This window comes from Hemiscyllium ocellatum, chromosome 14 (genome assembly GCF_020745735.1).
Source record: "Hemiscyllium ocellatum isolate sHemOce1 chromosome 14, sHemOce1.pat.X.cur, whole genome shotgun sequence".
Lineage (NCBI taxonomy): Eukaryota > Metazoa > Chordata > Chondrichthyes > Orectolobiformes > Hemiscylliidae > Hemiscyllium > Hemiscyllium ocellatum.
Window position 1 is genome coordinate 67,609,770 of NC_083414.1, and position 24,507 is coordinate 67,634,276.

The following is a 24,507-nucleotide window of genomic DNA, read 5'->3' on the forward strand; positions in this document are numbered from 1 at the left end:
TGCTGTTCTTACCTCCAATGTAGTGAGGTATCCTGCCAGCTTTTTAACAATTGGTTCCAAAGAGCAAGTCTTCGCTTTTGCGTCACAAACAAAGCCCAGATTGAAGAGTAATGCATTGCGGACATACTTCTTGTGTTCTATGCACACAGGGCAGCCAATTAGTTTCTTATCCATAGAAGTGCTTCATAACATAGGAAAAAAAACGGATTAACAGAAATACAGACTTACAATAAAAAAAATTCAGAATTTTCTTAATATAGTGCAGAGGATAAGGGAGACGCAATCTTATACAGGATATATACATTTCCACCTTTGCTCAAGGATATAATGAATTATATCATCTACCTTAAGTTTGAGGGCCTCTATTTCATCACTGTATATTTTGTTCTCCTTGTGGGTCACAAAAGATCCCTGACCCTATTTGATCAGTAGAGCATGTCCTTGCCAATATTACCCTCAATCACCATCACTGAAAGACTATTTAAGTCATTTGCAAAGTTATTTGTGGGAGCATGCTGTGAAAGAAAATTGGCTGCTGTGATTCCTACATTACAACAGCGACTACCTGAAAGCAATTTGTTGACTTTGAAGCAGTTCAGACAACTGGAGGTCACAAAAGGCACTATGTAAGTACATGTCTTTTTTAAAAAATGTTAACAGCAGCCCCTAATTCATTGGTAATGCTGAGAATTAAATTTAACTTGTTAAAATGCCAAGAAGCACCACAATGGATGAATACAGCAGCGTCTGCCATGCATCTCCAGGGTCAGAAGCGTTGACTGCAAATACAAAGGTAAATTTTTCACTTCTGATTCTTGTAGACACAGTGCTCAGATTATTCATATAGGCCAGCAGGGGCATCAACCACTGCTCTAGAAAGACTGTCTCCAACATTCAGGGAAAAATAGATACACAAAAATGAGTTTAGCATTTGTAATTTCAAAACAACTTGTGCCATCAGTAAAATCATCAGAATTTCACAGGAGAGTGTTTACTTGGAGCAGCACATTGCGATCTGAAAAGCACTGTTTGAAAAATTGGAGGAAGAAGATTCAGTTGTGGAATTGGAACTATCATGTATTTGTAGGCCTATAAGAAAAAGACACAAGAGAAAAAGCAATTGAATAGCTCTTTCAAAAGAAAAACCAATACAGTACAAACACAATGGGGTTGAATGGCTACTGCCTTGCTATTTGGTTCTAACTTGCCATGATGCTGTTCGTTTGTTATCACAAGTGCTGGAGAAAATATATACTTCAGGAGCTCCAGCTTATCACAAACTCAGAAAATGTTGGATAAACTCAGCAGAACTGGAAGCATTTATGGAGAGAGCAACAGAATTAATGTTTCGAGGCTTCTATGATTTCGGAAATCTTCACAGGAACCATATGAACTCATTGCAGGAATATGCAAATCATAGCTGATTTCATCCTGGTCTCAACTGGTCTTTCCAACCCACTCTCCATAACCTTTAAATCAATTACTCATTAAAAATCTATCGGTCCTTCTCCTCAAATTTATTCAATGCCCTGGCATTGAGTAGAGAGCCCTGCACTCTGGGGTAGTGAATTCCACAGATTCACTGAGAGTAGTAGTTTCTCCTCATTTGTTTCAAACTGGATTTTAAATGTTAATACTCCTTCTCTCTACAAAGATGCTGTCAGACCAGCTGAATTACCCCAATTTTTTTTTGTGTGGTTTGTTTAAGATGTCCAGTATCCACAGCATTTGATTTTTTGAAGTTCCAGCTTACACAACCACTTGTGTATGAATACATACTACAATATGAAAAGAGACATGCTTGTAAATGATTTGTGATTCCTGCAACTTACACAGTAATGAGTTTATTCTGTAACTCTGGTTTTGTTATGATGTATACCTGGACTGTATCAAATAGCTCCCTTGAAATGTACTCTTCAGGCACCTGTAACAGATGATTCAAATACCAATTGAAAATTCAGACAGTATAAATTCTTGTTGGTATGCAAATACTTAAACTCAACAAACATCTAATAAATAAGTCATGTCAAAGAGCTGCCAGCCTTCAAGGTGGATGTAAATTTTGAATAATGCAGTAGCTCTGTGCCAAGGTTCTCAGAATAAATTCACTGGCACTGATGATCCAACTGATATACTGGTACTGATATTGGAGTGGGCAGAAAAGACTTCGATACTGCATAAATTCTTGTCTGATACTCTTAATTTATCATTTTAAAGTTTCTCCCCAGAACTGGCACCAAATGCGTAACACCACTTCGTCCTAGAGTTAAGCTGCTTTTATTGGGCTGGATGTAGCCAACAGATCCTAATTCTCAGGTCTCACACAGCTGAGGACAAAAATGGAAGAAAGTCTGCCAGACTAATAAAGGTTGGGCATCAGGAATTACAAAACCCGGGCTCGACATTACTATTCCAGTGACATTACTACTGCATCACCTGTAGTGATTGCAGCTTTTATTACCTTGCGCTTTGTGGGAGTTTGCTATACATATAGGGTGGCACGGTGGCTCAGTGGTTAGACATTGCTGTCTCACAGCACCAGGGATCCAGATTCGATTCCAGTCTCGTGCGACTGTGTGGAGTTTGCGCATTCTCTCAGTGTCTGCGTGGGTTTCCTCCCACAGTCACAAAGATGTGCAGGTCGGGTGAATTGGCCATGCTAAATTGTCCATAATGTTAGGTGCATTAGTCAGAGAGAAATGGGCCAGGGTTGATTACTCTTCAGAAGGTCAGTGTGGACTTATTAGCCCGAAGGGCCCGTTTCCACGCTGTAGGGAATCTAATCTAACAGCTGCCATATTTCCTACATTATAACAAAAGTAGCACACTCAAAATATTGTAAACTAAAATAGAGTGCCTTGGGACAGATAGGTGCAAAAAAAATTGAGGTCTGTCCTCTTCTAGATAACTTGGGCCAAATGATAGACACACCTTTTGCCAAATTCCAAAGCAGCAGAAATTGAGATCAAAGTTTCACATTATCAAATAAGCATTTATTTAAACATTCATAATCAACTCCACACTATGAGAAAATAATTTAAAATTACACTAAGCATTAATGTTTCAATCTACGTTTTAGAAGTTTCAGGTTCAAACATTCCAATTGATAATACAATAAAGACTAAGCTGAATACAGAAAGTTCTGAGGGGAACTGGAAACACAAATAAAGAGAGTATGAGAACAGACTGGTTTAAGACAGGTAGGAATTCCCTCGTGGTCAATGCTAGGACCTTGATTTTCAGATATATAATAATTAGATGGGTTTACAAAGCAAAATTTCAAAATTAATGCACGAGATAAAACTTGGAACTGGGAAAATGAACTGTGTAGGAGCATTGCGTACAACTTCAAAAGTAATTGACCATTTGGTGGAACATGTAGGCAACTTGCTGATAATTAATGTAGAGAAGTGTGAATTATTAATTTTATTAAAGAACACCGAATATAAAGAGTACAATTTTATAGGGAGTACAAGAGATGAGGGACCTTAGCATATTTGTGCAAAAATCATTAAATGTCAGAGTTGAACTAATTAAACAATCCTTAAACAAGTCAAGAGTGGCTGACAATCAGTCATTGAAAGGGGTAGAAAAGATTGACAAGAATAGTTTTTGTGATGACAAACTCAAGTAATGTTAATAGATTGAAAATGTCAAAACTGCTTTCCTTGGAGAAAAATAATCAAGAAGAGATTTGATAGAGGTACCCAAAACTTTTCCTGTCCAGTAGCAGTTGGAGACACAGCAGAGATGACGTGAAGACCAGGAGGGTGCCAGGAAGGTAAGGACTTGGTATATATTTGGGCAGCGGCTAAACCAGAGATACTAACCCCCTCTAACCAGAAGAAAATGACTTTGTATGTTAAGGTTTTATTTTTTCTTTTTCTTTCTTTTTCATATATTTAAGTGCATTGTTTGGTTTTAGTTAGTTGGTACAAAACTAAGCTTACAATGGCAGGGGACCTCAGACCCATGGCATTTGCTTTTTGCTTGATGTGAGAGTTCAGGAATGTGGCTGACGATCCTGACTCTTACACTTGCAAGATGTGTGTTCAGCTGCAGCTCTTGTTTGACCGCATGACGGCTCTTGAACTGCGGATGGATTCACTGTTGAGCATCCGAGATGCTGAGGAGGTTGTGGATAGCACGTTTAGTGAACTGGTCACACCGTAGGTTAGAATTGCTGAGGGAGACAGTGAATGGGTGACCAAAAGGCAGAAAAAGAGTAGTAAGGCAGTGCAGGTGTCCCCTGCGTTCATCTCCCTCTAAAACAGGTATACCGTTTTGGATACTGTGGGGAGATGGCTCAAGAGGGGAGGGCAGCAGTTGCCAAGATCATAGCACGGTGGCAGGCATTGTTGTTCAGAAGGGCAGGAAAAAAACTCATAGGACCATAGTTGTAGGGGATTCTATTATTAAGGGAGTAGATAGGCGGTTCTGTGGTTGAAAACAGGACTGTCTAATGGTAATTTGCTTCCCAGGTGCTTGGGTCTGGGATGTCACCGATCGGCTGCAAAGCATTCTAAAACGGGAGGGTGAACAGCCAGTTGTCTTGGTGCATACAGGCACCAATGATATAATTAAAAAATGAGACGAGGTCCTGAAAGCAGAATTAAGGGAGCTAGGAGAGAAGTTAAAAAGGACCTCAAAGGTAGTGATCTTGAGATTACTACCAGTGCCACGTGTTAGCCAACGTAGAAATGAAAAAATAAATAGGATGACCACGTGGCTTGAGGGATGGTGTAGGACATGGGGACCAGTTCTGGGGAAGGTGGGACTATTACAAAATGGACGGTCTACATCCAAACCAGACTGGAACCAATGTCCTTGGGGGAGTTTTTGCTACTGCTGTTGGGAAGGTTTTAAACTAGTGTGGCGGGGGCTGGGAACTAGAAGAGAAGACAAGTAGACAGCGAGATGGAAACTGAAGACTGTAAGAATCATGAAGATAGCATTAGTAAGGGAAAGAGTAGACATAGAGCAGATGTACGCAAAAGAACTGGTGGCCTGAAGTGCATCTATTTTAATGCAAGGAGTATAGTGGGTAAGGCAGATGAACGTAGGGCTTGGATTGGTGCCTGGGGGCATGACGTTATTGCAATCACAGAGACTTGGTTGAAGGAAGGGCATGATTGGCAACTAAATGTTCCAGGATATACTTGCTTCAGACAGGAAGGGAGGTAAGTAAAAGGGGGGTGGGGTGGAGTTGCATTGCTGGTCAGGGGTGATATCATGGCTGTGCTAAAGGAAGACACTATTGAGGGCTTGAGTAGTGAGGCATTATGGGTAGAGCTGAGAAATAAGAAGGGTGCAGTTACATTGTTGCGGCTGTATTACACTGTTGGAACATGAGGTAGAAGAACAAATAGGTAAACAGATTATGGAAAGATGTAGAGGCAATAGGGTAGTGGAGATGTGAGATTTTAATTTTCCCAACATTGACTGGGATAACTTAGTGTCAGAGGTCTGGAAGGGGTAGAATTTGTAAGAATCATCCAGGAGATTTTTCTAGAGCAGTATGTCAATAGTCTGACGAGGGAAGGGACCATATTGGACCTGGTGTTGGGGAATGAGCCAGGCCAGGTGGTAGAAGTTGTGGTAGGGGATTTATTTGGGAACAGTGACACTGTTGATTGTGATATACATTATTAATCTGGAAGAGGACACTGTTGGTATGATCACCAAGTTTGCAGATGATACGAAGATTGGTAGAGTAGCAGAAACCATAAGGGTCTGTCAAAGAATACAGGAGAATATAGATAGACTGGAGAGTTGGGCGAAGAAGTGGCAGATGGAGTTCAATCCAAGCAAATGTGAGGTGATGCATTTTGGCAAGTCTAATTCTCGAGCAAATTATACAGTTAACTGTATAATTTTCCCAACTGCCTTGGGAAAAGTTGAGGAGCAGAGAGATATAGGAGTGCACGTCCATTGTACCCTGAAGGTTGCTACACAGGTGGATAGAGTGGTCAAGAAGGCATATGGTATGCTTGCCTTTATCGAACAGGGTATTGAGTATAAGAGCTGGCAGGTCATGTTAAAATTGTACACGGCGTTGCTTCGGCCGCATTTAGAATACTGTGTACAGATCTGGTTGCCACATTAGTGGGCGGCACGGTGGCACAGTGGTTAGCACTGCTGCCTCACAGCGCCAGAGACCAGAGTTCAATTCAGGTGACTGACTGTGTGGAGTTTGCACGTTCTCCCCTGTCTGCGTGGGTTTCCTCCCACAGTCCAAAGATGTGCAGGTTAGGTGAATTGGCCATGCTAAATTGCCCATGCTAAATTGCCCGTAGTGTTGGGTAAGGGGTAAATGTATGGGTGGGTTGCGCTTTGATGGGTCGGTGTGGACTTGTTGGGCTGAAGGGCCTGTTTCCACAGTGTAAGTAATCTAATCTAATCTAATTACCAAAAGGATGTGGACGATTTGGAGGGGGTGCGGAGAAGGTTTATGAGGATGTGCCTGGTATGGAAGGTGCTAGCTATGAAGAAAGGTTGAGTAGGTTAGGTTTGTTTTTATTAGAAAAAAGGAGATTGAGGTCTACAAAATCATGAAGGGTATAGACAGGGTAGACAGAGATAAGTTTTTTTCCCAGGTGAAGGTTTCAATAACGAGAGGTCACACTTTCAAGGTGAGAAGTGAAAAGTTTAAGGGGGATACACACGGCAAGTACTTTACACAGAGGGTGGTGGGTGTCTGGAACACGTTACCAGCAGTGGTAATCTACCTGCATGGTAGATTGATTTAAGATGCATCTGGACAGATGCATGAGTAGATGGGGAGCAGAGGGATACAGATGCTTAGGAATTGGACGACAGGCTTAGACAGTAGATTTGGATTGGCTCAGACTTAGAGGGCCAAAGGATCTGTTTCTGGGCTGCAAGTCTTCTTTGTTCTTAAAACCATGAAGGCTCTAGATTAAAATGATTAAAACTGGAGGGCATAGATTTAAGGCAATTGGCAAAAAGCATATGATGACGTGAAAGAATTATTTTTTGCATAGCAAGTGGTCAGGATCTGAAAGTCGGGTCACAGGTAGATAGGATAGTGAAGACGGCGTTTGGTATGCTTTTCTTTATCGATCAGAGTATTGAGTACAGGAGTTTGGAGGTCATGTTGGGGCTGTACAGGACATTGGTTAGGCCACTGTTGGAATATTGCATGCAATTCTGGTCTCCTTCCTATCAGAAAGATGTGAAACTTGAAAGGGGTTCAGAAAAGATTTTTTAAAAATTAGAATAGATTCCCTACAGTGTGGAGACAGGTCCTTCAGCCCAACCAGTCCACACCGACCCTCCAAAGAGTAACCCACCCAGACCCATTTCCCTCCGACTAATGCACCTAACACTATGGGCAATTTAGCATGGCCAATCTCTCTCTTATTCCTGATGAAGGGCTTATGCTCGAAACGTCGAATTCTCTATTCCTGAGATGCTGCCTAACCTGCTGTGCTTTGACCAGCAACACATTTGCATCTGTGAGAGGAAACCGCAGCACCCAGAGGAAACGGGGAGAATGTGCAAACTCCACACAGTCACCAGAGGCTGGAATTGAACCTGGGACCCTGGTCCTGTGAGGCAGCAGTGCTAACCACTGAGATATCGTAATTTACAAGGATGTTGCCAGGGTTGGAGGATTTGAGCTCTAGGGAGAGGCTGAACAGGCTGGGGCTGTTTTCCCTGGAGCGTCGGAGGTTAAGGGGTGACTTTATAGAGGTTTACAAAATTATGAGGGGTATGGATAGGATTAATAGACAAAGTTTTTTTCCCTGGGGTGAGGGAGTCCAGAACTAGAGGACATTGATTTAGGGTGGGAGGGGAAAGCCGACTCAGGCGACTGACTGTGTCGAGTTTGCATGTTCTCCCTGTGTCTGCGTGGGTTTCCTCCGGGTGCTCCAGTTTCCTCCCACAGTCCAAAGATGTGTGGGTCAGGCGAATTGGCCATGTTAAATTGCCCGTAGTGTTAGGTAAGGAGTAAATGTAGGGGTATGGGTGGGTTGCGCTTCGGCGGGTCGGTGTGGACTTGTTGGGCCGAAGGGCCTGTTTCCACACTGTAAGTAATCTAATATAAAAGAGACCTAAGGGGCAACTTTTTCACTGAGCGTGGTACATGTATAGAATGAGTTGCCAGAAGAAGTGGTGGAGGCTGATACAATTGCAACATTTAAAAGACATTTGGATGGGTATAGAAACAGGAAGGTTTTGGGGGAATATGGGCCAAGTGCTGGCAGGTGGGACTAGATTGGGTTGAGATATCTGGTGAGCATGGACAGGTTGGACAGAAGTGTCTGTTTCCATACTGTACATCTCTATGACTAAGTGTGTATTCTCTTCATGCGTGCTGTAAGTCCTGCTGAGTTTCTCCAACAATTTCTGTTTTTGTTACTTCTTTCAGGTCTCCAATATCCACCATTCTTCGTTTTATTCTGGAATGGACAGCCTGAGATTGCACGGGAGCCAGAGTCAATCATAGAGAGACTGAATCATGAGTTGCAAGGGGTTAAAAAAAACAAGCAGGCTTACTTGAGAAAAAGCGAGGTGAATTGCCTCTACTACATTATTCAAAAATTCTAATTCCAAGCCCGGAAAAAAATAAGAACAATCCACAGAAAAAAGAACAGCTGAGTCCTATGGATAGCAATAAAGAATTTCTGGCTCAATCTAGGCACTAGTACCACACAGCAAGTCTTGGGAAGAACACAGCGAGCCAGCCAGCACCAGGAGGTGGAGAAGTCAACGTGAGCATGTAGAAACATTGACTTCTGCACCTCCTGGTGCTGCCTGTTGTGTTATGTTTTTGAGCCTCTTGCCTGTCCACCTTGGATTCCAGGCTCTGCGGTTTTTTTAAACAAAACTCTAACTAGAACAATCCACAGCTGCTCCAAGATAGACCTTAGATCTACTCTTTGCAGCAACAGTGCACGTTGTGGACAACGAGGCTGCTGCTTTCCCTGCAGTTGGGGGACACACAGTGGTCACTGTCACCGGATACTGGTGGCACTACCGTCAGTGAGACAGGGCGGGTCCCCCACTCACGTCAGGAGGCCACCCCACGAGTGGTCGTCGCCGGCCTGCTTGCTGCCAATCCTCGGTACCTGGAAGGTGATTTTCGGCCCGAGGGTCGGGTGAAACTCGCTGAAAAACACGCACTCGATTCGGCTACCCATGGCCGACCATACGGAGTTCCTCCTCAACCGTCACCCCGCGACCCTCGGCGAACGTTGCGATCTCGCCAGCCTGCCCACTGCGTCGTGACCTCATCACGCCAGCCGCCCCGGCGTCAGCACATTTCCACACCGCAAAGACCTCATCACGCCAGCCACACAAACGTTAGCACGTTTCCACACCGCAAAGACCTCATCACGCCAGCCGCCCCGGCGTCAGCACGTTTCCACACCGCAAAGACCTCATCACGCCAGCCACACAAACGTTAGCACGTTTCCACACCGCAAAGACCTCATCACGCCAGCCGCCCCGGCGTCAGCACGTTTCCACACCGCAAAGACCTCATCACGCCAGCCACGCAAACGTTAGCACGTTTTCACGTCGCAAAGATTTCATCACGTAGTCGCGCCACGGCCGTGTCGTCATCACGTTCACCCCTTCTTCCCGCAGTTTCTCCAGGCTCCCCTCTGGACGTATAGAGAATCTCCTCAGTTGGGGACGTGGTTGATGGCAGAACCCAGCAGCGATGAGTGGTTGTACCGGACCCTGCGGAGAGTGGCGGGGACAGCGGCCCATCTTCTCAGCTTGGGGTTCCCTGTCGTCATCGCGCTGGTCTCGAAGCCGGGCAGCAGTGAGTATTCGACAAACGGAGGAGCGGAGCTGATCGCAACCGTTAGTCAGGTCTGTGTCCCCCCCCCCCTCCTCCTTCTCACACCATGAGGAAGGAAAGGGAGGGGGTTGCAGGTCCGTGTGTGCCCCAACATGAGGAACGGGGGGACCCCAGGTTTGTGACCCCTCCCTCCCATGAGGAACGGGGGGGGTGTGGCCCAGGTCTGTGTCCCCTCCCCTCGTGAGGAACGATGAAGAGGTCTGTGTCCACTCCCCCCCCCCCCCCCCAATGAGGAATGGGGGCCCCCAGGTTTGTGTCCCCTCCCCCCATGAGGAATGGGGGTGTGTGGCCCAGGTCTGTGTCCCCTCCCCCCATGAGGAATGGGGCACCAGGTCTTTGTGTGTGCACCCCCCCGGGGAAACTGCCCCAAGTCTGTGTGTGGGATCCCCCATCCAGAGAAGGGGCTCCAGGTCTGTGCATGCTACCCCTCCCTGCCTGGGGAGGAGGACTCCATGCTGTCGTGTCTGTTCTCCCCAGTGTTATTCTTCAGTCCAAGATACAGATAGACGTGTCTGTGGCCAGCAGCAAAAAATCTGAATGGTGTGTTACTTCCCTGGTGCCAGGATCAATGATGTCTCAGCGAGGATGCAGAATGTTCTCAAGGGGAGAGGGACCAGCAGGAGGTCATTGTACACATTGGAAAAATGACACAGGAAGGAAAAAAGTTGAGATTCTGAAGAGAGATTACAGAGCATTAGGCAGGAAATTAAAAAGGAGGTCCTCGATAGTATTAATATCTGGATTACTCCCATTGCTACCAACTAATAGGAGGATAGAGCAGGTGAATGCATGGCTGAGGAGCTGGTGTATGAGGGAAGGATTCACATTTCTGGATTATTGGAATCTCTTTTGGGGTAAAAGTGACTTGTACAAGAAGGATGAATTGCATCTAAATTGGAAATGCACTGATATACGAGCAGGGAGATTTGCTCGAGCTGCGCGGGAGGATTTAAACTAGTAAGATGGGGTGGGACCCAGGGAGATAGTGAGGAAAGAGATCAATCTGAGACTGGTACAGTCGAGAACAGAAGCAAGTCAAACAGTCAGGACAGGCAGGATAAAGCAGAGAACAAGGTAGGACGGATAAATTAAACTGCATTTATTTCAATGCAAGGGGCCTAACAGTGAAGGCAGATAAACTCAAGCATGGTTAGCAACATGGGACTGGGATATCATAGCAATTAAAGAAACATGACTCTTTCCTGATGAAGGGCTTATGCCCGAAACGTCAAATTTCCTATTCCTTGGATGCTGCCTAACCTGCTGTGCTTTAACCAGCAACATATTTTCAACTGTGATCTCCAGCATCTGCAGACCTCATTTTTTACCCTCAGGGATGGACAAGACTGGCAGCTTAATGTTCCAGGATACAAATGTTACAGGAAGGATAGAAAAGGAGGCAAGATAGGAGGGGGAGTGGCGTTTTTGATAAGGGATAGTATTATCACTGTACTGAGGGAGGATATTCCCGGAAATACATCCAGGGAAGTTATTTGAGTGGAACTGAGAAATAAGAAAGGGGTGATCACCTTATTGGGATTGTATTATAGACTCCTTAATAGTCAGAGGAAAATTGAGAAACAAATTTGTAAGGAGATCTCAGCTGTCTGTAAGAATAATAGGGTGGTTATAGTAGAGAATATTAACTTTTTAAACATAGATTGGGACTGTAATAGTGTTAAAGGTTTAGATGGAGAGGAATTTGTTAAGTGTGTGCAAGAAAATTTTCTGATTCAGTGTGTGGATGTACAGGTACAAACCTTGACCTACTCATGGGAAATAAGGCAGGGCAGGTGACTGAGGTGTCAGTGGGGGAGCACTTTGGGGCCAGCGACCATAATTCTATTAGTTTTAAAATGGTGATAGAAAAGGATAGACCAGATCTAAAATTCTAAAATAGACCAGATCGAGTTCTAAATTGGAGAAAGGCCAATTTTAACAGTATTAGGCAAGAACTTTCAAAAGCTGATTGGGGACAAATGTTTGCAGCTAAAGGGACGGCTGGAAAATGGGAAGCCTTCAGAAATGAGATAAGTCCAGTGAAAGTATATTCCTGTTAGGGTGAAAGGAAAGGCGGGTAGGTGTAGGGAATGCTGGATGACTAAAGAAATTGGGGGTTTGGTTAAGAAAAAGGAAGCATATGTCAGGTATAGACAGGATAGATCAAGTGAATTCTTAGAATATAAATGCAGTAGAAGTATACTTAAGAGGGAAATTAGGAGGGCAAAAAGAGGGCATGAGATAGCTTAGGCAAATAGGGTTAAGGACGATCCAAAGAGTTTTTACAAATACATTAAGGATAAAAGGGTAACGAGGGAGAGAATAGGGCCCCTCAAAGATCAGCAAGACGGCCTTTGTGTGAAGCCGCAGGAGATGGGGGAGATACTAAATGAGTATTCTGATCAGTATTTGCTGTGGAAAAGGATATGGAAGGTATTGACTGTAGGGAAATAGATGGTGACATCTTGGAAAATGTCCACATTACAGAGGAGGAAGTGTTGGATGTCTTGAAACACATAAAGGTGGATAAATCCCCAGGACCTGATCAGGTGTACCCGAGATCTCTGGGATGCTAGAGAAGTCATTGCTGGGCCTCTTGCTGAGATATTTGCATCATCAATAGTCACAGGTGAGGTGCCAGAAGACTGGAGATTGGCTAACGTGGTGTCACTGTTTAAGAAGGGTGGTAAGGACAAGCCAGGGAACTATACACCAGTGAGCCTGATGTCAGTGGTGAGCACCTTGTTGGAGGGAATCCTGAGGGACAAGATTTACATGTATTTGGAAAGGCAAGTTCTGATTAGGGATAGTCAACATGGCTTTGTGTGTGGGAATTCATGTCTCTCAAACTTGATTGAGTTTTTTGAAGAAGTAACAAAGAGGATTGATGAGGGCAGAGTGGTAGATGTGATCTATAGGGACTTGAGTAAGGCGTTCGACAAGGTTCCCCATGCGAGACTGGCTAGCAAGGTTAGATCTCATGGAATACAGGGAGAATTGCCATTTGGATACCAAACTGGCTCAAAGGTAGAATACCAAGGGTGCTGGTGGAGGGTTGTTTTTCAAACTGGAGGCCTGGGACCAGTGGAATGCCACAAGGATCGGTGCTCGGTCTACTACATTTCGTTATTTATATAAATGGTTTGGATGTGAGCATAAGAGGTACAGTTAGTAAGTTTGCAGATGACACCAAAATTGGAGGTGTAGTGGACAGCAAAGAAGGTTACCTCAGATTACAACAGTATATTGACCAGATGGTCCAATGAGCTAAGAATTGGCAGATGGAGTTTAATTCAGATAAATGCAAGGTGCTGCATTTTGGGAAAACGAAACTTAGCAGGACTTATACACTTAATAGTAAGGTCCGAGGGAGTGTTGCTGAACAAAGAGAGTACAGGTTCATTGTTCCTTGAATGTGGAGTCGCAGGTAGATAGGATAGTGAAGACCGTGTTTGGTATGCTTTTCTTTATTATTCAGAGTATTGAGTACAGGAGTTGGGAGCTTATGGGAAAGGACTACAGTACTACAGTTGTGTGACCCTGCTGCCACCCCCCTCCAATGGAAATTGGACTGTTAATGTTTTTGTGTGGGAACCCCCCCCCCCCAAGGAAAATGCTCCAGGTCTGTGTGCCCACCCCTGAGGAAGGGACTCCTTTTTTCTCTTTCCCCCACCCAAAGGAGAAAGAATGCGTTTGTGTCTGTGGCCCCCAAGAGAGAAGAAGTTCTAGGTGTGTTTACACCCTTTCCCTCTCCTGTGAGGAAGAGGCTGCAAGTGTTTATGCCTATCCTCTGGGCTGGTTTGCCACCTGCGTGGGGACTGGCCTCTGGGCTTCTGGAACACAATGTGGAAGGAACTATGTATGATAGTATCAAGGGAAGGCTTCTGTTTTAGTGGGGCTGCATAGTGCATGGGTGCCTAGTTAGGCTGGATTAACCCGTGCACTTTGCAGCCTTACTAAAATGGAAGCCCTCCCATGATGCTGCCTGAGACATTTAAGTGATACCTAGTTAGGCTGGCTTAATCCCTTAAATGTCTCTGACCTTAGTTTGGTTTATACCATGGAGCTAAGAACATATCTATAAATTGAAGTTGGAATTGAAAGTTATGTTCTAGTTTGGTATTTCAGTGTTGTGGCAGTATCAACAATGATCCTCTTACGTCCTTGCAATTCTAACATGGCATTTTTGCTACAATGATCAACAAAGCAAATTTAATTAATTTAGAATGGCACAATGGTCAGCACACAGCCTTGTTGCTGTGCTGTATTGTTCTGCACTCTATGTTCTTGAGTTCCAACATCAGTCCTGAAAATCCTGTATAGATTGTTCTGCTGAGGTTTCATTGCCCTACATGTTTGAAAAGGGCCAATTTCACAATTCCTGCATTATTGGTAGATGACAAGGTCCAGGGCTGTGAGCACTGACCACTCTCTCATTAATGAAGATTCAGATTTATCCTTAAATCATGACAATACTCATAGAGTTATAGAGATGTACAGCATGGAAATAGACCCTTCGGTCCAACTCATACATGCCGACTAGATATCCCAACTCAGTCAAGTCCCACCTGCCAGTATCCCACCAAACCCTTCCTATTCATATACCCATCCAAATGCCTTTTAAACATTGCAATTGTATCAGCCTCCACCACTTCCTCTGGCAGCTCATTTCATCATACATGTACTGTCCTCTGTGTGAAAAAGTTGCCCCTTAGGTCTCTATTATATCTTCCCCTCTCACCCTAAACCTACTCCACGGTACATTCGCCCAAATAGCACATGAAGGCAAAAGCTTGGACATGTTTGACCAATACAATGTCAATCTGATTATTGGGATTTATTTACTGACAGGACTGCACGTAATCCACATACTTGTTCGCAATCAACAAATCACAAAGGCCTATAACTGGGCAGTTTAAAGTACATTTGCATGAGGAAAACAATCCTCAGCACTTTGGATAGTGAGGAATGTTATCAAAGGATACAGTAGAATGTAGACCAGTTGGAAGGTTGGGTGGAGAACTGGCAAATGGAGTTTAATTTGAACAAGTGTGAACTGATGCATTTTGGAGAGTCAAATGCAGGAGGAAAGTATACAGTGATCTTGGGCGCAAGTCCATAGATGATATTCATGACAACGCAAGTGGGTACGGTGGTGAAAAAAAGTGTACACACACCCACATTTTGATCCCCATGGTGGGGTCTCTCATACACACCTGGACCCTCTTCCTCATGTTGCATCCCGTCATTGGTTATGGCGTTGAGTATAAACGTCGGCAAGTCATGTTACACTGTAAGATTTTAGTTAGGTCACATTTGGAGCATTGTGTGCCACTCTAGTCACCATACTATAGGAAGGATGTAGAGGGTGCAAATGAGGTTTACTAGAATGTAAACTGGACTGGAGTATAAGGTAGACAAGCAGGAGACTGGAAGAACACAGCAAGCCGGGCAGCATCAGGAGATAGAGAAGTCAATGTTTTGGGTGTAACCCTTCTTCAGAACTGTGGGTGGGTGTAAGGGAAGCTGCAGATAAAGGGGGTGGCAAAGTGGGGATAGGTGAAGACTGATAGAGGCTGGTTAGTCAGTGGGAGGAATGAATCTGGTAGGTTGCTGGGAGGAGTGGGAGGGACTGGGAAGGCAGCCAGGGGAAGGGCAGGGAGATTATTTGAAATTCGAGAACTCAATGTTGAGTACTCTGGGCTGCCCAGGCAGAAGATGCAGTTTGGTTTGTTATGGCAATGGAGGTGGTTAAGGATGATCATGCCAGAAAGGAATTGGGAAGGGGAATTAAAAAGGGTGGTGACTGGGAGGTCTAGTCGACCCCTGCAGGCCTGGCTGAGATGTTCGGTGAGCAGTTCTCTAGGTTTACGTTTGGTCTCCCCGTAACCTAGAGAACTGCTCACCGATCATCTCAGCCAGGCCTGCAGGGGTCGACTAGACCTCCCAGTCACCACCCTTTTTAACGTGTAGAGAAGACACGTCGGTAGCACCTGATGCAGTAGACTAGGTTGGAAGAGAGGCAGGTGAACATCTGTTTCACCTGGAAGAGCTGTTTGGGGCCCTGGATGGAGGTGAGGGAGGGTTGGTGTACCAGCAAGTTTTGCATCTTTTGCGGTTCCAGGGAAAGGTACCTGGGGGTGTTCAGGGTGATTGGTGGGAAGAGTGGCACAAACCAAGCACTGGTGAAGGGAATGGTCCTTGGGGAATGCAGAAAGGGGTGGGGAAAGCAAAGCTCTCCTTGGTGGTGGGGTATAGTTAGAGTTGGCGGAATTGATTAAAGATGGTGCGTTGGATTTGGAGACTGGTGGTGTGGTAGATGAGGGCAAGGGAAACTCTGTCTTCATTATATTTGGAGGGGAATGGATTGGAGTAGGTGAAATCCAGGTAGTTGTGAAAGTCTGTGGGTTTGTAGTAAATGTCCACTGGAGAATGTCTTTGGAGATGGAAATGGAGAGGTCAAGAAAGGGGAGGGAGGTGTCTGAGATGGACCAAGTGAATTTGAGGGTGGGATGAAAGTTGTAGGCAAAGTCAGTGAATTGTTCCAATTCAGCCTGGGTACAGGGCGCTGCACTGATGCAGTCATCGATGTAATGGGGGAAGACTGGGTGCACAGTGCCTGTTTAGGTACTGAAGAGGGACTGTTTGACGTAGCTGGTGCCCATCCAAGTGCCCGTGGCCATCCCCTGGATTTGGAGGAAATGGGAGGAATTAAAGGAAAAGTTATTAAGGGTGAGGACCAGTTTGGCAAGGTAGAAGAGGGTAGTGGTGGAGGGGACTGAATAGGTCTGTCGAGAGGAAGAAGCTGAGGGCCTGGAGGCCATCCTTGTCAAGTATGGACGTCAGAAAGGACTACAAGTCCATAATGAAGGTAAACGCAGGAACCGGGGAACAGGAAGTTACTGAAGAGGTGGAGGGCATGGTTGGTGTCATGGATATAGGTAGGAAGGGCCTGAACCAAGGGGGAGAGGATGGAGACTAGATAAGTTCAGTGGGACAGGAGTGAGCTGAGATGATGTGTCGGCTGGGGTAGTTGGACTTGAGGATCTTGGGGAGTAGGTAGATTTGGGCAGTACGGGGCTGTGGACTATGAGATTGGAGGCAATGGAGGGGAGATAATTGGAGGCAATGAGGGCATGGGCAGTGTGAGTGATTTTGGCCTGATGGATCACGGTGGGGTCGTGAGCAAGGGGGAGGTAGGATGTGTTAGCTGTAAGGAGAAATTGAATTGTTTTCTCAAGAATGTTGGAGGCTGAGGGGGTGACCTGATAGAAATATATCAAACTGTGAGAGGCATGGATTGGGTAGATGGTTAGTTTTTTTCCCCCACAGTGGAAATGTCAAATACTAGAGGCCAGGTGTTTAACGCAAGAGGGGGACATTTTCAAGATGTGCAAGAAATTTTTTTTAAACAGTGTGGTAAGTGCCTGGAATGTGCGGCCAGGGAAGATGGTAAAAGCAAATAGAAAGTTTGAGGTACTTCAACGGTCACATAAACAGGCAGAGTATGTAGAGACGTGGACCATGTGCAAGCAGATGGGATTAGTTTAAAATGGCATCATGGTTGCCACAGACATAGTGGGTCAAAGGGCCTGATCCCGTACTGTACTGTTCCACGTAGTCCACTCCACTTGTTTCCACATATGGCAGCACATTAGTAGAAGCAGTCAATACTGGGTCAATCTCTCTGAAACATACTTCAAATATCTTCATGCACGTTATCCCTTTTAGAAAGTGCCAGCACCTGCAAGATGAGTCTAGTAGCTCAGTAAATTACTGTTATTCTACTTGTGACCCAGCATTTTAAAGGAGGTGTTCATTTGAATGTACCCTAACCAACATTTGATGCTTTGATTTTTTTTTCTTGTTCTAGGTTTATTTTCTTGGCATCCATTCCTGATGGCTGTTGCTGTAAGTAATACATACTTGCAAGTTGTGTGTAGAGATCTTCATTAGAGACTGCTCTTTGGACTAAACGCTTTCCTTTGGAGGATATACTTCTCACCAAAGCAAGGGTTTCAATATTTCGCTTCCACCTATACTACCTTTCCCTGTTCCAATCCTCTCCCAAATATACCATCATTCTTCGTTCAGGAATAGATAGCAGACTCAATCATAAATGTTTGGTGTCTTCGTCACCCCCTCTCTCTAGTGTAATTGAGAGAAACTCATTGGAGAAGAGGACATGAGGCACTGACTTTGTATTAGTGACATTTGCAACTCAAAAACATCATTCCCCACTCTTCACAATTTAAAAAGGTTTGTTCGTTTGATATGGGTGTAGCCAGTTGCACCATCTGCTTTACTCCTGATGAAGGGTTCATGCCCAAAACATCGATTCTCCTGCACCCCAGATGCTGCCTGACCTGCTGTGCTTTTCCAGTGCCACACTTCTCGACTTTATTGCCTATACCCTTGATCTGAATGGCTAGCTAGGACTGTTTCAGGTTACAGTTAAGTCAACCAAAATGCTGTTGGTCTGGAGTCACTGACAAGGTAAGGATGACAGATTTCCTGCCTTGAGGAACATTATTAAAGCTGGGTTTTAATGGCCATGGTATCATGGTTGCCATTACATTAGCTTTTCATTCCTGACTTAATTGAATTCAAATTTCACCATCTGCCATGATGGGTTTCGAACTTACGATACCAGAGCATTGGCCTGGGTTTCTGGATTATTAGTTCAGTGATAGTATCAGTACATCCACTGCCCTCCCACTTTATCCTCTCCCTGTCCCGAAAGGTAGTTGAGATCCTGATATTTAACTTTTTTGTAAAGCACATGAGATCTTGCACCACCTCTACCCCTTGCTATCACACAGATTGAGGTTTTAAACAAAAATAGTTCTTGCTTTGGACATAAGTTAGCACAGGCACAATGGGTCAAATGGCATAAGACTGTGTAATTTGTGTTCCAGATTTCAGGCTGGGTGTGAGTTGAAGCTTATCTCGAGGAATATAGTCTCCACTACTCCATACCTCAGTTTTAACATCCTGAGTATGGTACATGAGAGCACAGGTGCCACTCAATTTTCCAACCAGATGTGGGGGATGGAGAAAGGGAGCTGAGTGTTGCCTAGTTTGTTTTGGATTGGGAGACCAAAGAAAGAAGAGAAAAAGGAACAATTTTTATTTTGGAGATATAGGCTTGAGCATACTCCGGTGCAGAGAATGGGTCGCTGCATTTTTTGTTTTATTTATTCACTCATGAGGTATAGGCGTCGCTGGCAAGCCAGTATTTATTGCTCTTCCTAGTTGACCGTGAGAAGATGGCCATGAGCTACCTTCTTGAACTGCTGTATTCCATGTCCTGTAGATAGACTCTCAGAACACTTGGGGATGGAATTTGATATGAATGTATTTTGCTCATAAGTAAAGTAAATGAATGACTTCATAAATTCTACTGATTAACTTAAATTGATTGTTGCGATTAGTGCAATTGCAATTGTTCAGCAAGTGTTGCCCAACTGTGTTACCACATTTGACAGTGGATGTTTTGTTTTGGGTTTTGCAAGCAAAGAATTGTGGAGTACAATCTGTTTATTGTTTATTATGAACTACTAAGAAAACATTGTATTTGGTTCAATAGCCAATCACTGAGACATAGTGTCTACGTTCCTGTTATTGAGCTGTTTCTGACATTTATACAGGACATTGCTCAATTGTATGGAAGGCAGAGCATCGTTTTAGACTAACATCAGCAACTTGTTAATGGAAAATGTTACTGTTGTAGCCATTTGTATAGTAGCAATATGAAATTGCTTTTTTAACCTATTCAAATGTTTGGGATATTTTACCATTCCAGGATAATTTGAGGAAGACCAGGCACTTTCAGTGAGTTTGTAATGATACATTGTGAACAATAATATGATCAGGATGGCTGTTTCCTACATGACAGCCTTATTGGATATGTTTTATTTGTGCACCAAGTTTGCAAAGTATGTTAATGGCCAGGGCTCTATTTACTAAATTGCTGATAATCTTACAAAATGGTTGCTTGATAATTTGGAGCTTAAATATTGATGAGGAGAAATAATGTTTAATCTTTCATCATGCACTTATCAGTAATGACTTGCAAGAAATCAGATTTAGAAAGGGAGTACCAACTCACGCAGCAAGAGAAGATAGTACAGATTGGTTGGACCATGGTTGTCCTTCAGATGAAGCAGAAACTGTAAACTGCCAATCTTTGGTTTCTTGTATCTTCAAGAGTGGGCTGCTGGAAAAGCACAGCAGATCAGGCAGCATCCAAGGAGCAGGAGAATTGATGTTTCAGGTAAGAGCCCTTCATCAGGAATGAATGTTAACTGCTTCATCTCAAAAATCCCATTGCTTTCTCATTGACAGTGTTTTGGTTCATCAGTCAACTTGCCAAACAATCAGCATCCTCTTCTCCTATTGTATAAATCATTGTTTGCTTGAAATTTCAAAATTTCTCCAATAGAAGAAATTCTAACTATTTTTAATGGCATTGCTGTTGCTAAACACTTCATTATCAACACCCAAGATAGGGTCACCATTGGCTAGGAACATTAACTGGACTATCCACATAAGCACTCTACCTAGAAGATGCATGAAAGGCTGGAATTCTCCTCCTGACTTCCCCAAATCTATCTAGGAGCTTTAGTGCACAAGTAAGAAGTGAGTGAGAGTGTTCCCGCCTTTCTGGATGAGGGAAAAATTCTCCAGGACAAAGCAGCCCTCTTAATCAGCATCCAAAACACCACCTTAAAGATCCACTGCCGCCTTCACTGGCTCGGACTGGCACCATCTACAAGGTGCACTGCAACTCCTTTGACAACACCAATGAAACCTGGGATCTCTACCACCTAGAAAGAACAAAGACAGCAGATACATGGAACTGCTACTAACTGCAAGATCCCGGTTTATCTGTCATCATCCTAACTTGAAACTAATTCATTGTTCCTTCTATATTGCTGAGTTATAATCCTGGAACTCCTTCTAAAACATCCTACTCCCAAAGGACAGCAGCTCAAGTTCACCTTCTCAAGTGTAGTGAGGGATGAGCAATAAACATTGGACTAGCAAACAACGCCCATCATCAATGGAAGGCAAATTTTAAAACAGAAAATGTTGGGAACACTCAGCTCACATAGGATTTGGAAAGAAAAGCAGAGGTAATACTTTTACCTCCAGTTAAATATTTTCAGCATTTATATTTTTGTTTCAATGCCCTGCTTTTGCAGCCAGAGGGAGAAGTTGTCCGGTCAGCTGTATGGCATGAATAAAGTTAGGGGAACCGGTGTGAACAAGATATACCAGGAGATAGGAATATGAGAAGAGGTAGGAGAGAAACTGCTGAAAGATGCACTTTCAGGGCTAACCATCTTTGAAAAGCAAATGCAGAATGTTTCTTGATGTATTTGTTACAGTGAGGTTTTAGAGGACTTTGATTGGCATGTACATTGCTGTCTATTTTGAGGGAGAGGACTAAAATTACCAGTGACTTGAGCTTTTTGATGTTAAGACTTCAGAAATAAGATGGGAGAAAGTATGTTGATTTCAGTAAAGGCAGTTATTATAAGGCTGAATGTTGGGAGGAGAAGGTGAGGAACAAAAATAAAGGCAAAATCTTCTGCTGTGTCAGTTTGAATAGTTAGTGCTATAAAGGCGAAACATACTTATTTTTTCAAGACTTGAAGGAAATTAGAAAAGAACGAAGAGTTTTCCTGAAATATGAGTAATTTGGAGGCAGATGTTTTGAAGATAATAGGATTGACAACACCAAGTGCTGAAGCCTAATAGAACCCAAGAGTAGAAGGTCTGCCATAGTGGGAATAATTGTTGATATGACCTGACTGATGCAATGGAGTAGAGCATATTTATAAGGAAAGCTGTGCCAAGGAATTTCAGATTACTCTTTCAGATATTTAACCAAATTGTAAGGACAAAAGAAACAGTAAAGGAGGATTTGCAGAAGTTTTAATGAGCAGCAATTTAATTGTGTTTCTGTTTTTTCCTAGTTTTCCTTCATTATGACTCAAGCCATTCTGCTATTCTCTCCAGAGACTTCCCTTATTATGTCTTACTCAAGGAAAATCAAAGTTCGAGCCCACTGGTTGTTGCAAGGGATGGCCACATTGTGTGCTGTTCTAGGTTTGACCATTATTAGCTTTAACAAATACCTAAATGACAAACCGCATTTTACCAGCTGGCATGGTTTGGTTGGTCTGATAACCGTCCTTTACATTTGCATGCAATGCATCGGTGGAATTTCACTTCTGTACCCCAAAATGATGAAGAACTGGTCCCTATCCAAAATGAAAGTCTATCATGCTACTTCAGGATTGGTTGGCTACCTGCTGGGCTGCACCAGTCTACTGCTGGGCATGTGTTCAACATGGTTCACTGAGACTGTGACTGGTATTAATTGGTACCTCGCAGTCTGCTTCCCAGTCCTGTTGGCATTGGTCCTCATGAATCAGATGTCTAATGCCTACCTGAAGAAAAAGAGGATGCAGCCTTGAAGAACCTTTCTGTGTAATCTGTCAGTGCTCAGCAATGACCTGGATTTCTACTTATCTGAAAGTTTACTACAGTGGAACGGTCAAGAAAACAACTTGAGCTATTACACAAAGACCAATCATCAATGCAGGTGATTGATGCCAAAGTGTGAACAGATCAATACAAGATCTAAACTTTGAGATTGGACTCCAGTTTAAAGAATTTACTAATTCATGCTGGAAGCTTGGAAAGCAAATCTCAACATTGATTTCCCAGCTTGCTCAATTAACATTATCTGCCACTTTTTAGGGTCTAAGTTTAACCTATAATGAAATGTCCCTGTGTGTTCCTCCTTTGCAAGTCAGCACTGCAGTGAGTAGTGCTGCATTTTGGTTGTAGTGTATATTCGATGTTCCTTTTTCTTACTGATTGAGATTCAAGGAAATATTCGTCAAAATAGAAGCAAGCTGTGTACATGTAAGCCACAAGTAAAGTGAAGCTGTGTTCAAATCAACATTTCCATTATTGGGGGTTGCTTTAAACCCATCATGCTTAATCCTATAGTTGTTTGTGACCTTGTTTCATGTCTGATGATATTCCTTATCCCAAGTTATTCCAACCTCCCTTAATTCTCTCCTATGTAGAATTTACAATGAAAGGGATGGCAACCCACAGTCTTGTTAATAATTTGTTTGTTTATTGATGTAGATGCAATTTTAACTGTGCTGTTTTCTTCTCAATTTTCAGATTCCAAATCAATTATTTTGTAAATATTTAACGTTATTACTTCCTACATGTGTGTATCTTGTGTTCCTGCAGTATTGTGTGAATATCTCATCTTTCATTTATTGAGAGATTTCTTTATTACTGATTGCACATTGTTTGCATTGAGGATGATGGCTTGGAAAGCATCTATATGATCAAGACCCTTTCTCAGTTATCACTACCTCAGGCTGTTCTGTACTCAACAGGGTGAGCTTCAATGTGCAGGGGACTAATGGACAAGTTCAGAGTTGCCAACTGCACTTAATATTTAATTTTATTAAAGTCAGTGACCAGAATAGAGTGGTAGAGTGTATAACAGACAATTAATGTGATACTGCCTGATGTCCTAACCAATTTCACTCCCAAATATATTGTCCCAACTACAAATAAGATCTTGGAGTCTATTCAATTATCTTCAGCTTCAACAATCAATTTAGAAATTACTTTATGGTGAGAGAATTCTTGGTAGAGTATACTGTAGTCCTGGGTATGGACAAGTGTCCTTGTGACTTTGTGCCATAAACAGAACTACTCAAGCAGACATGAGATCCTTCCTGTACAGTATTGTCACCCAGGCTCTCCTTGTTACTTTTGTCTGACTGAAGCAACTAGAGGCTGGGTTGTGGTCTTAAGACTTAAGAGACCAAAGGGTTTGATAGACATAGACTATTACTTTAAACAAAGGATGATGTGACATTGAAATGAAACTCAAAAGGAAAACTTTAATGAGCTCCAGACTTTCTTTAAACTCTGAGATTATCTCTAGGGACTGAAGAGAATTACTGTTGGCAGACTGATGATGAAAAATGTTTGTATTCTAAGGGCCAGTCCTGCCATACTTGGATGACAAAGGATAGTCTTACAATTAAAACAAAACAGCAAATTAAATGAATTCCAATAATATTCAAGCACCATGTGCTTTTTTCAATTATCCTGAATAAGCACACAAAGCTTTGTTTGTTCGTGTTTGCAATTCTTAAAAGTTCAATATTGGTGTCTGAGATGTATCCTGTTATTTGTATCACACTTAAGATGGTGCTAGAAGCCTGTAAGATTTAGATCTGTCTGCTTGACTAAGATTTTATTCCTGATCATTGTGTATTTGAATTCAGTTGGTTTACTGAAGCTGTACTGAGCCATTCAGTCAGTGCCTTCCAGCTATGTATAAACAAAATAAATGACCACCTGTCACATATTGTAGTCTGTCTTGCTTGAGTGTTTTTTGTGTCCAGTTAGGCTGTCCATTCCTTTGTAAGAAATGCAAAGTGAATGTTAAGAGGGATCTTTCTCAAAAGGACTTTGTTTACCAGGGTATTTGTTTCTATTTTTGTCTTAGTAGTATCCCTTTGAATTGAGTCACCATGTATGAAGGAATGGGTTAAAATGCTATGCAATCGTGGAAACAAATGACAGTGAGTTGGTAGCCCATTTCCCTACTCTCA

The 24,507-nt window shown here is 43.2% G+C and overlaps 2 protein-coding genes across 6 annotated transcripts in view; one reads left to right on the forward strand and one right to left on the reverse strand.

Annotated features, from left to right (window-relative positions):
* The window catches only part of nprl2 (NPR2 like, GATOR1 complex subunit), a 68,236-nt gene extending 58,946 nt beyond the window's left edge, over nucleotides 1-9,290 (reverse strand). Inside the window, exons 1-3 of one of the 4 annotated variants that reach the window (XM_060835770.1) lie at nucleotides 9,037-9,290; nucleotides 1,880-1,924; nucleotides 13-181 (exon numbers count right to left, since the gene is read on the reverse strand). In XM_060835770.1, coding sequence (XP_060691753.1) covers nucleotides 13-181; nucleotides 1,880-1,924; nucleotides 9,037-9,167 — 345 coding nt within the window. In that variant the 5' untranslated portion in view covers nucleotides 9,168-9,290. Of the gene's footprint in view, nucleotides 1-12; nucleotides 182-1,832; nucleotides 1,925-9,036 lie in introns of all 4 variants that reach the window. The other 3 variants (XM_060835768.1, XM_060835767.1, XM_060835769.1) reach the window with 3 other exon arrangements.
* Nucleotides 9,291-9,560: 270 nt separating this feature from the next.
* LOC132822408 (transmembrane reductase CYB561D2) lies at nucleotides 9,561-24,260 on the forward strand. Of its 2 annotated transcripts, XM_060835772.1 has the most exons (3): nucleotides 9,561-9,796; nucleotides 17,709-17,746; nucleotides 21,820-24,260. In XM_060835772.1, exons 1-3 carry the CDS (start codon nucleotides 9,673-9,675, stop codon nucleotides 22,321-22,323), a joined length of 666 nt encoding a protein of 221 aa, XP_060691755.1. In that variant the 5' UTR covers nucleotides 9,561-9,672; the 3' UTR covers nucleotides 22,324-24,260. The 2 variants fall into 2 exon arrangements, with proteins under 2 accessions (XP_060691755.1, XP_060691756.1); XM_060835773.1 differs by lacking the exons at nucleotides 9,561-9,796; nucleotides 17,709-17,746 and adding an exon at nucleotides 20,891-20,973.
* The last annotated feature ends 247 nt before the right edge of the window (nucleotides 24,261-24,507 follow it).

Excerpts from the sequence above, each read along its gene's own strand:
- LOC132822408 (XM_060835772.1), top strand. The coding sequence starts at position 9,673 with ATGGCAGAACCCAGCAGCGATGAGTGGTTGTACCGGACCCTGCGGAGA. Across the intron at positions 9,797-17,708 it reads GGTCTCGAAGCCGGGCAGCA|GTTTATTTTCTTGGCATCCA; the intron begins GTGAGTATTCGA and ends TTCTTGTTCTAG. Across the intron at positions 17,747-21,819 it reads CATTCCTGATGGCTGTTGCT|TTTTCCTTCATTATGACTCA; the intron begins GTAAGTAATACA and ends GTTTTTTCCTAG.